This window comes from Leptosomus discolor, chromosome 6 (assembly GCF_034619465.1).
Source record: "Leptosomus discolor isolate bLepDis1 chromosome 6, bLepDis1.hap2, whole genome shotgun sequence".
In the NCBI taxonomy this organism is placed as follows: domain Eukaryota; kingdom Metazoa; phylum Chordata; class Aves; order Leptosomiformes; family Leptosomidae; genus Leptosomus; species Leptosomus discolor.
In genome coordinates, this window is record NC_141396.1 from 45,206,482 (window position 1) to 45,218,765 (window position 12,284).

The 12,284-nt window shown below is 39.1% G+C and overlaps 1 protein-coding gene across 2 annotated transcripts in view; it reads left to right on the forward strand.

Moving 5' to 3' along the window:
• LOC104351814 (macrophage mannose receptor 1) overlaps positions 1-12,284 on the forward strand; it is a 58,109-nt gene that overhangs the window by 22,739 nt on the left and 23,086 nt on the right. For both annotated transcript variants that reach the window (XM_086466764.1, XM_086466763.1), the window contains exons 8-14: positions 1,413-1,570; positions 4,891-5,004; positions 6,339-6,454; positions 7,833-7,981; positions 9,418-9,617; positions 10,134-10,258; positions 11,457-11,544. In XM_086466764.1, coding sequence (XP_086322890.1) covers positions 1,413-1,570; positions 4,891-5,004; positions 6,339-6,454; positions 7,833-7,981; positions 9,418-9,617; positions 10,134-10,258; positions 11,457-11,544 — 950 coding nt within the window. The remainder of the gene's footprint in view (positions 1-1,412; positions 1,571-4,890; positions 5,005-6,338; positions 6,455-7,832; positions 7,982-9,417; positions 9,618-10,133; positions 10,259-11,456; positions 11,545-12,284) is intronic.

Sequence of the window (12,284 nt, forward strand, 5' to 3'; positions counted from 1 at the left end):
GAAGGGGTACAATGAGATGAGTATTGTCATAGTAGCTGAGCTTTTGTTGGCATCACACACAAAGGAGAACTTCAGAAAGGAACATGAAGAAGAATAAAGAAGTGAATTCTGGATGTTTACACAGAAGTCCAGCATGTGATACAGCACAAATATGGCCCAGCGCGTGCCTGAGAGAGCGGGAAACAGCTTATTTACAAGTGGCTGGAAAAAAATTATCAGTATTTAATCACCCAGCTTTAGAGATGATTGCAAAACTCTGTGACAGCATTTCCTCTTCAGAGGAGAAAATGTTATGTAGGAAGAGGCTCCACATACGCATGGCTTATTTAGATGACTCTGATGTAATAATTTTGTTGAAGAATGCGGTTTATTGTTCATATTACCATGGTGCGAGACCACCAGAGTAGGAGTTCTTGCCGTGGATGACGCCTCTGCTGTGCTAGGAGCTCAATAAACACAGACAGAAAGATTTTAACAGATAACTAAGCAAAAAAGAAACTAGAGAGCATGGATGGTGGTAGCTAAGGAGGGAACAAGAGCATGATGGGCAGTGGGACTGGAACAGGTTTCAATTTTGGTAGCAGAGGAGAGTTTAAAGGAGAGTGTAAAGATGTGATGCTGGGGGACTTCTGAATATGAAGAGCAGTCTGGAAGAAGAGGTAAAGGTGCCTGTTTGAAAATGGAGCCTGATGTCCTGTGAATCTGAGCCCTTCTTATTGGGGGAGAGATTGTGAGGACAGTACAGATGAGCTGTGAGGGCTGATCATAATTAGGTATAATAATGATGGAAGAGACAAGGGAGGGGAAGAGACAGGAGAGAGTTGACTCCATTAAAGTGGCAGGCTGGGAGGGTGTTTTTTGCAGCAGCTTGGTTGCACAAAATCGGAAGCCTCCTTGTTCCTATAAGTAGCAGATGGGAGAAGTGTCACAGGAGTGTTTTAAGTTGTCAGGGTATCTAGGAAAACCTCTATGTTTTCCTCTGAAGTGAAATAAAATATGGGAACACATGTACTGGGAAAACTTGCAAGTACTCTGGCTGTCTGCTCTAAAAGACAACACTGGGTGTCTGAGCATTAGAAAAGAAGGCACTTCGCTCTACTAAAGGTAGGAGGAAAAGGGGAGGTACCATTTATTTAGGTGTTTATTCATATCTTGTTACAAGAGTTTTGAACTGGAAAAAAAGAATGAACCTAGTTATGTTGCAACATAATTCAACAAAAAGAGTATTTTGGTTGTTTATACAAAGTTAAACACTCGTATTGTTACTACAGCGAGTGGCCTTTCCTGATGGCTGGAGTGGGTATACAAAAAGAGCCTTAATTTCCGTGACTGCCTTTTAAACTTCCTGAAAATAAATTGTTTGCTCTTCATATAAAAGGACTGTTACTGACCTTGTTAACTGTATGTTTTAGAGCCAGCTGATGAGCTGTGGATTGGGTTGAATGACCTCAAGGTTCAGATGTATTTTGAATGGAGCGACGGGACACCTGTTACGTACACCAAGTGGCTTCGTGGAGAACCTACTCATGCAAACAACAGGCAGGAGGACTGTGTTGTTATGAAGGGAAAGGTGAAGTCATGTAGCTATTGACTTAATCATCTCATAATTTAGTTTATTATTTGGGCTTTTTTCTATGCAAGAGTACAAAGTAGGGGGTATTACTGTTTGAAGCAGCCTATTTTGGAGTCTTACAGGTGTTACTTTTTTGAGGAAGGATCCCTGTTCCAGGTTGCCAGAAAGTTGTTTTTTGTTGTCTTCCCTGAGGAGCGGGCAAGTAGAGGCTTTCCTTGAAGGCACTGCCCCCGCCACCGCCACGGGTGCATATTTCTGGTTTTCAGATTGTGCATGTGAGCTTTTTTGAAGAAATTTTAAGTTACAGTATGAAGCACATGAACATGTAAATGCTTTTCTTCAGGAAGCTACAAAGGCATTTTGGATACATATGGATTTTTTCTGCTTTAGTGGAATACGGGATATACACCTACCTTAAAAAATTGCGCTAGCAATTTTTAATGATGTTAAAGAAATATTATCTTTAGCAGAAAATAGAAGCCTTCATTTTCTTTTTCTACGCAAGGTTATAAATCTGAGGTCTAGGTGGATTAGATGTTATGCTTGTATCTGCGCTGCACACGAAGAGCTGTGAGAAGGCAGTTAGCAATGGCATTAGTGGAAGCCTTTACTGAGTGACTGTATTCCTACAATTAAAAGTCTGCTTTGAAAAGGCTGCCTTGTGGAATATGGCGATGATTGATGACCTAGGTGTACTACAGGAACTACAGGAAGCACTAGGGAGCAGCAAGGAGCAATTCCTTTTGAACAGGTGAGGAGCCACAAGGCAAGCGTGGTAGCTCAGCTTGCAGAGACAGAGCCTGTCCATCCAGTCTTTCCCACTGTCCCCAGGGAGGGAGCAAAGCAGGTGGGGTTGGCAGCTGGTGGCAGACCAGAGCCCACATGCCAGATGATGAGATGGGTCCAAGGTCAAGCCAAGCAGCTGACTCAGGATCAGGTTTGGAGAGAGTAACCAGGGTCAGACAGAAGCCAGTGGTTGCTGGGCCAGTCCATACCACAAGGCAAGTCCAAGATTAAGGCAGAAAGACAGCCCAAAGGTCAGGGTCTGAATCAACCAGACTTGTAGCCAGGTACAGAAATTGCTGGAGCTGGAGAAAAGTAGTTCTGTTACAGCACGGACAGGGACTGAAGGCCCAGGCCTGAGCTTAAGTGGAGCCTCAGGGCCCATGGGCAGGCAGGTGGGTGGAGGCCCCAGGTGGAGATGGTGGGGGCCATTTAGGTCTATTGGTGCCCTCAGGCTGCTAATGGAAAGTTAGAAATGAATTACAACAGTAAGGCATGCAACAATGCCATCAAAAGGACTTCCATTTGTAACATACTTGTTCATTGTGTTACGATTTTTGTCTATTTTTCATTGAATTTGGTGGTTGTAGATGCGGTTTTATTTGAACTCCTCCTTCATTACATTGCTTTTACTTTTCATTTTAATTTGACTCTGTACCTTTGCGACAGTGATGCAAATCAGTGTGATAGAAATTTGCTATGATGTACTACCGTTTGTCCAGTTTAACATTTTGAAAGGGCAGCTGTTGCCATATGCTATGCTTTAGTTTTTCTACCATTCTTTTTGATGGGAAGACTCTCTTGCTTTCTATATCAAGTAGTAAGTCAGACTGGTAAATGTTTCTTTTAAATTTTAAGGGCTTGATGCTTACCAGCAGACCAGGTTTTCCTTTGGGTTTGAAAGTCGGTAATTTCTATTGTGATAGTTATAGATTAAAAAGAACACAACACATTTTAGCTATATACAGACTTTTCATATATGTGACTTGTGTGGAAAGCTAATTTTATTGTTGGTTCTTCTGAACTCTCAAAATACATATCTGTTAAAGAGTTGATCTTAGTAGGAAGAGTAACTTCAGATTCTGTGGAAGTTGCACTAGCCCAGCAACTCTTGGGAACAGCCATCCACTGAGCAAACAAAGCATAATTATAAGTTGACTTTCCCTGGTTTTTGTTGAGGTTTGTCTAAAGTACAGACTGTCTAAGTACAGACATTAATTTGTGTTGTTCACTCCTTGGCTGAAGTCGTCTGAATCCATCATTTATTTTTATGGAACAAAACCTGCCCCTGTCTATGACACCACCTTCTTTTTAAAGAAAGTGTTTGGGTTTAGCTAATGAGGAAGTAGGAGAACAGAGAGATATTTGCAAAAGGCAACTCCTAAGGCACAGTAATAAGTCCCTAGAAATTACTGCATGAATTTCCCAGTGAAGACACAGTCATGGGAAGACAGTAAAGGATCTTCCTGCAGCTAGAGACCAAAGTTTCAGAGTAGGTTTTCCTATGTTGCAGAAGTCTAAAGTCTGTGAAAGTTGTGCTGATTCTTTCCAGGCTGAGAAGGTCAGAGTTTTGGATGGTTATTTGAAGTGCCTACCAGCCTAGTGAGACTGAGAAAGAAATGGTAGGAGATGATGAGATAGCCACCAATGGACTTGACTTGTGGTCAGCGCAGGACAGAGAAGACACAAGCACCAGCTGAACATCCGAGGGTTTTTCATTGTTGTAGACAGTAGTGTTGAGTTTTGGGAGAGTTTTTGCTGGAAGTGGGGTTTGTTGAGGCTCTTGAGGACTTGCATATTGTGGACAAGGGACTGTGTATTACCATGATGATTATTTTACATTTCTCGTGGGGAAAACAAAAAAAGAAAAAAATTAAAGAAAAAAAAAAAAAAAGAAATTGCCACCAGCAGCTATGATTTTACTTTTACCAAAGTGGAGTCTTTAAGGCACAGGTGAGAGAGTGCTTTGCACAAGGGTTTCTCTTCCTCTCTCAATACCTTAGTTCATCTGTTGAACCCAAATGTATGTAACATATAGCAGGAATATGGTGTGAGTTTCCTTACTTTCATTACAGCTACTACTGAATGTAATTGTTTCTTCTGAGAATCTGTAGAATAAGGAGTAACAACATTAATTCTAATTTTGAAAAGGAACTTTTTGCATCTTCGAAGTTTTATAAAATTAACTAAGAAATGTAGTTTCCCTGTTTTTTTCTGTTGCAACTGGATTTCTGTGGGGAGGAATGACATCTCCTTTTCCTCCTGCATGCTTATGAACTCAGTAGTCTTTGTAAAGCTGGTGTCTTGCTGTCACCTCCAAGGGTTTGCTTTTCAGAAGGGTAAATGATCAAAGAAGTTGTAAGTCAGTGATGAATCAGCCCCAGTAGAAGTGAGGTTGGAATGAAGTACTGAACTTAGATGTAAGTTTTGCTTCTTTTAAAGCTGGCAAAAAATAATTAAACACCTGAAAGCCTAAAACACCTTTTTTGAAGAATAAATCCCACTTGACTGTGATGTTCTGTTCTTATGTTCAGGATGGGTTTTGGGCAGACCATTCTTGTGAAAAGAAGATTGGCTACATCTGTAAAAGGAAACCCATGTCAGAAGCTCCTACGGAAGTGGAAACTACTGACGTGGGCTGCCAGAGAGTAAGTGAAGAAAACCCTGTCTGATCTGAATAGGCTGCTAGGAAGGATTAAGAGGAGAAAATGCCACCTAGGTGACAGATAAAACAGGAAAAATAGTTCTGTGTTGTCATCATCAGAACAGATGGGGTCTTGTTTCTATGGCAGATGGGGTACATGATACATATGAATAAGTCTAGGCTCTGACTGCCGTTTGGCTCTTGCTGCTTCCTTTCTTTTTTGAGAACTTAAACCAAAACTCAAACCTGTAGTCCCTGCAGCAGACCATTTTTCCTTGATTGGCATTCAAGCCCTCCTGAGGAATCTGCCTGTACCAGCAGTTGCTCCTCAGCTCTGCCTACAATTTTCTTCAAAATTATTCACAGCAGGAAGGGTGTGCTTGTCTACATACTATTCTCAAGGCTTTGCTATGGTCTCTGGCAGTGCTCTCTACTTTGAAGAATTTGTTACGAGTGTCTGAGCAAAATGAATCCATTGTGCTCTTTCTGAACTGCCAGTGGATCTATTGTTTATTTGGTAATGCTCGCCTTCTGGTAACATAACACTTAGTAATTCCAAAAAACCTACTGTAATTTGTTATGTCATAAGGAATCTTACTGGGGTTTTGTCTTCCATGAAGAAATTGCCTTTCCTCCCAAGTGTGCTTTACACAGCTGCAGAGGAAATCTTTGATGTTTATTCCCAGTATTTGTAAAAGAGTACCTGGGAGCCTTACAAATATTCAACTGTTGGAGAAGGTAAAGGGATCCTATTGCTTATGGATGCCATCCTTGCCTAGAGAGCTAAGTGCACGCTTGTAGCAAAACGTCTTTCATAGGTGAGAAATTGAGAACCATCAGAAGAATCTTTGTGTGAATTGTGGCTGGTCACAGCAAACGCTTCCTCTGTAAACACATTCCTGAATTAATGACGGTTGAGTAACAAAACATCAGAAGACAGTATTAATGTCAGTTAATAATAAACAAACTTGTTTGAGGTGTCATTCCCTTTCTGAAAAGCTGAGCTGAAATTTGCTTCTCAAGACCATTCTCACAATTGCACAATGCCTATGTGCTAGTTGTAATCCTGTACTGAGCACTAAAGGTGCACAGCAGAGACTCTCATGCCTTTATAAGAGGAATGCACTGATTAAAAAATCTCTTTATGTGAAAAATTGTTTTATGAAAAACATTTCAAAAAGCTTTGATCTTGCCTGTTTCTAATCTGGCTTTTTCAGTTCAGATGTTCCTTTGTCTAACAGATAGCTGACAGTGGTATAAATCAGTTTTTTGTTTTGCTTTTTAAAGAAGTTTAGAAAAGCTGCAACATATGTGATCACTTAATGTTTATTTTGACAGGGTTGGAAAAGACATGGGTTTTATTGTTACTTCATTGGAAATACATTTGTTTCGTTTTCTCAAGCAAATCAAACCTGTGGTAGGCATCAGGCCTTTTTAGCAACTATTGAAGACAGGTATGTAAATGTCTACTTGCACAAGGGGATCACATGAGGATTTAACGTCTAGCATCATCTGACTATCAAAATAAAGACTCTGATCTGGACAAAAATCTTGCCTGAGGGGACAGCTGTCTCTAGATACAGACCTTCTCACAGTTTTTGCATGTATAGTCAAATCCAGGAATTCATTTTATAGTAAATATAAGTGATTGCTGTGAAATCAGTATTTATGTAGATGTTTATGTCAAGGAAAAAAATAGAATTATGTTTTCTATTTCCTTAATTGTTGTGGCTTGAAGATGGATTTTACTTGAGTGAGGGATGCAGAACCCAGTTTTGATTGTTTAATGCAGAGATATGGCTCTGAATTCCTTTCAGAAGGTAGTCCAAATGAGCAAGAGGATATAATTTTCACCTATTAGTTCAAATGAGCAAGAGGATATAATTTTCACCGATCTAAAAAAATTAAATAAGATACCAAATGATGACAGAAGTGCTTGGTACCTGAAAATCCACAACTCAGCCAGGGTTCAGCGTGTGCTAAATTTCTGAACAACCTGTGCACATTATTGAATGTGGAATATTGGGAAAATGAAAGTTAAGTTTAAGAAACAAAGTTTATTTTGCTTGCAGATGACTTGATGCTTTACATTTTCTTGTATTTGTTTTTATATAATGTAAATGGATATGGTCTAGTGGGAAAGCTCCAGCTGTCATGAATGGTAACTCTCTAAATGTAGGTAGCACTTGCAGTGTCATGAAAATAGTTTGACATTAATATGGTCTTCAGTCTACATGTTGTCAAGGGGAGACTTCTTTTATTTGCTTAGATTTATAAGAGCTGTTTGTTTAAACATCATAATGAACTACGACAGGATTTACCTCTACATAGGTTTACTTCCCAAACATAACTTCTCTTGCATGGTCCTTGGATCAAATTTGCAGTGTTCTTCCTTAGTTTGATAATTTAGTATCTACTACTCTAGCCTCTCCTTTTGTATATTTCTTCAATAATGCTGAGATTACTTTTCCAGTTTTGGATTTGTCTGAAAGAAGAAGTCTTTAAAATACAAGGGTACTAGAAACTCTCAAAAAATAGTGGTATAACAGATAAGTCATGTCAGGTTTCTTCTTTCCCACGAATTTCATGTCAGTCAGTGATAATGTCCCTTTCTTTATTGGAGATTTGAAGAGAAGGCAAAATACTCTGGTATTGAAGCTTACAGAATATCTGTTATGTAATGTTTAGTTATGTGCTTTGTTCAAGTAGATCCATCCAAACAACGCTTTCAAGAAGGTACAGTGGTAATTCTGAGAAAATAACAAGCCTTTTAAACAGCTTCTAAAAATAAATTTAATAGTATTAATTTTATGGTTGTATTCTTTTGCACAGGTATGAACAAGCCTATCTGACTAGCTTGGTTGGGCTGAGAACAGAAAGATACTTTTGGATTGGACTTTCAGATGTAGAAGAAAAGGGAACGTTCAAGTGGGCTAATGGTGAATCTGTCTTATTTACACACTGGAACTCCGAAATGCCTGGTGGGTATGGCTCTATACTGTTTAACGAGTCCAGTGCCCAAAATACATTGCTCACTAGTTGAATTTTTTTACTTCATTTCTTAACCCTCACTTGGTGGTATAATGAGCAATTGCTCTCCAATATATCTGGCTGCTTTCTCAAGCATGCAGTGCTGTTGCTTACTTCCTGCTTAGTGCTGAAATGATTTTTTGACATGAGCTTGGGAGGAAACTTCAAATTGAGATCAAGTTTCTGACTTGCATCTCTTCCGGGAAAGTCTGTGTCGGTATTACTCTGGAGGAGCAATCTCTGCAGGTGCATTGTGCCCTGCCTGCAAGTCCTGTCAGATCAGCCATATCTCATAGTAAACTTACTGTGTGTTCTGAGGGGTGTGAGATCACAGCATGCATGAAGCATCTCTGATCCCAGAGAAAATGGGATTGTAGGGAAGGTCAAGAGGGCCAAAGGAAGATTTATGTTTAATCTTTTTTTAGTTAATAACTTTGCTAGATTAATTGTTATTTCCTTATTTGCTAAGTTTTGTTGATGAAAACATTGTGATTTTTTTCTGTTCTAATGAAATTATAGGGGTGGGAGGTCATTTAATCTCTGACATGATCGCATCAGAAAGGGGATGGTCGTCAGCCTTCGAGGTTCTGGCATGTTGCATTTGCCTTTCAGGAGATCCACAGACCGTCTTAAATTTCAGTGCCTAAATGTTGATTTGAACGTGTCAGGTGGAGTGGTAAGGCTGTGTAGACCATGAAGCGGATACTAGACCTATATATAGCAAGTTCATTTTTGAAAATCATAGTCAAATTAGACAAATTTGAGAAACTAACCACATCTTCAGTTTTAAGGGAGAATTTATTGGATCACGGGTTATGATGTTGCTACAGCCAGCCTCACAGGATGGTTTAGGTTGGAAGAACCTTAAAGATCACCTAGTCCTGCCCCGTTGCTATGGGCAGGGACACCTCCCACTAGACCAGGTTGCTCCAAGCCCTGTCCAGCCTGGCCTTGAACACTGCCAGGGAGGGGGCAGCCACAGCTTCTCTGGGCAACATGTGCCAGTGTCTTACCACCCTCACAGGGAATCATTTCTGTCTAATATCTAGTCTAAATCTCCTGTTACCCTTTGTCCTATCACTACAGGCCGTGGTAAAAAGTCTTTCCCCGTCTTCCTTATAAACTCCCGTTACATATTGAATGGCTGCTCTAAGGTCTCCTCCTTCTCTTCTCCAGGCTGAACAACCCGACTCCCTCAGCCTTTCTTCATAGGAGAGGTGTTCCAGCCCTTTGATCATTTTGTGCCCTCCTCTGGAGCCGTTCTAACATTAGAAATGGTTTTTTAACTCTGTACAAAGACTTAATTTCCTTTAGGATAGAATACAAAGTTTTCTAAATTCTTATGACCCCCTAAATGCTGCTTTCGTGCATTCCTGTTTACAACCAGGAAGAAAGCCAGGCTGCGTTGCCATGAGGACTGGAATTGCAGGTGGATTATGGGATGTAATAAAATGTGAAGAAAAGGCAAAGTTCCTGTGCAAAGTGTGGGCAGAGGGGGTGACACCTCCACCTGTTCCTACAACAACTCCTATTCCCCGGTGTCCAGAAGGCTGGGACTCAAACAATCGTATTAGCTTCTGTTTCAAAGTATGTTGCTTGTTTCTACATTACAGTAGTTTCTATTTTCTGCATGCACATGCAGTAAAAACAATATACGTATGTCTTACTGTTTCATAAATTTATTTACAGATTAAATGCAGAGGTCTTGTTCCCCTCTATTGAAATGCTCATGGTTTAGATTATTCCATTAAAGTCTGATCTTCGAGTCTGATCTTCTGATCTTAATTTACCATTCATTTAAGACTGAATTTCCCATTCTTTTAAGACTCAATTTCCCATTCTTTTAAGATTAAAAGTGCCTTTCTGCTAATTGTTGTCTTGCAGCAGATACTCCTGTCAGCCATGCAGTTTGCTAGCTTGGCTTCAAGACACTCGTACAATCCTGTGTTTCACAGAGGTGAACACTCATAAACCCTGTATTCACAGTTTTGGTAATCCCCACAGAACAAGTTAATTGTAAATGAATTGCTTTGGGTAGCTGATGTTTCTTGATCTTGTGATCTATATGGTCTATTTTGTCTGATTGCAAAATGCTCTCTTTAGCCTTTTTCGAGAGGAGGGCAAAAGAAAACATGGCTTGAATCTCAAGAGTTTTGTCGAGCTATAGGAGGAGATCTGGCCTCCATTAATGGGAAAGAAGAACAGTATGTGATATGGCGTTCTATTGCGTGAGTATCTGTACTGTGGTCAGTGATTCACTTTAATTAGCCTTTTGATTTTTCTGAAATACTTAATTTTAGGTGTATGTTTTTGCTTCAGTGTAAGCCAATCTAGATTCATTATCTGCATCTGTGTCGAACACATAGCAAAAAAAGCAGAGCTGATGAAATAACAAGTGTTGTATGACTAGTGGCAATCACCCCGGAAACTAATGCTAAAATGAGATTGGCAAGATATCTGGTTGAGGCAACATTTATCATCTGACACAAAAGTATTTATTGTGGATTTGGGGATATTATAAAATTATCACAGATGCCAGTTGTTTTCATATAAACAAGGGTACAAATAGGATAACAGTCATGATATAAATCTGGTCAATATGTTGATTGTCATTTTTATGAACAAATCAGAAAGCAGAAGCAACTTCAGATTAATTTTTTCCTACACAGGGAATGTAAATATGGTTAGTAAGTTCCTGAACTGTAAAAAACAGGTGTGAGATTTCTGAATGAGGTCAAATAGTCTTAAAAATGTAACACCTGCAATATGACCTGAATACACTGGGCTCAATGAACTTGTACATCCCTGTCTAACTAGGAAGAAAGATGGAAGCATGACAGCCTTGCAAAATGCTACAACTGTACTAGAATCCCAGCTATGTACTTACAGTAAGGAAGAAGTCTCAGATGCTGCATTACCACAAATTGACTCAATAAATTCAGATAAATCAGTGAAGTGTGTCTGCTTGCAGGCAAGAGTTACTTCAAGGTGCTATTTTTAAAATGTGATTTAACTGCAGCAAGTAACTTTGTGGTTGGAAACCGTAAGTGCCTTTACAGAGAAAATGGAGACTTGATAACTGGAGCAACAGTAGCTATTGAACCATTTTACAAAAGTTTTAAGCCACCTTATTTTCAGGAGTTGGGCTGGATCTGCGCATTTTCTTGGTCAGTGTTTCAGTCTGTCTGAAACTGTCTGAGTTAATGTATGGTGATAACAGCTAGAAGTGGTTGCAGTTTAATTAATTTCCACCCTGGTTGATATGGTTTCTAACAGCTTTAAGGATTATTTTTAGAGAAGCTTATTAACTGTTGTGAATTATGGATTGTTAAAAATATTGTAATGCTCTTATTAGTTTTGGTATTATGTTTAAACTTCTTATAAATAGGACATTTATGATTTTGGGTTTGTTTGTTTCTTTGTTAGGAACAATGGCTATTACCATCAGCATTTCTGGATGGGCTTATATTACTTGAACCCTGATGATGGCTTTGCTTGGAGTGATGGATCTCCAGTGAGTGATTGAATTTTCCACAGTTGTTATTTTGCATTCCCTGTGCTTCTCGTGTGTGTTTCTGTGTAATTTTATACTTAATCATAGAATCATTTAGGTTGGAAAAGACCTTTATGATCATCAGGTCCAACCATTATCCTAACACTACCAAGCCTGCCACTAAACCATGTTCCTAAGCACCGCGTGTCTTTTGAACACCTCCAGGGAATCATAACCCTTTACTGTATTATGCTCTCTTTAGGAAAGTTTATGAATAGCAATTTCATTGCTTAATTTTTTTTTTGGCTAAAACATACTCAATTCTGATAAGAAAATGTGCATTGAATCAACAAGAAAATTAAGTTCATGTAGACTAAAAGGATGTTCTTATAAATGCAAGGATTTTTTGAGTAAAATAGTCCCTCTTTACTATTTCTCTTCTTTGCTAATTAGCTCTTTATCTGAAATGGCCTGCATTCCATGGAGCTGAAGGCAGTTGTTTTATGCCAATGTGGCTTGACTGTACTTTAGACTAAGATATAAAATTGTAGAAACAAAAGTGGGTTTGGAGATGTGGGTGTATTTCATGCAAGGCTGGTCAAAATATGTTGATGGAAGTTTACTATACAGAAAACAGAAATTGGAATTTATATAGAAAAATGAGAATATCGGTAATATTTTTCTGAGAAAAATGCCAACATTTTTGTTTTTTCTTAATGTCCTACTATTTTATTCATACAGGATATTTACTTAATTTAAGG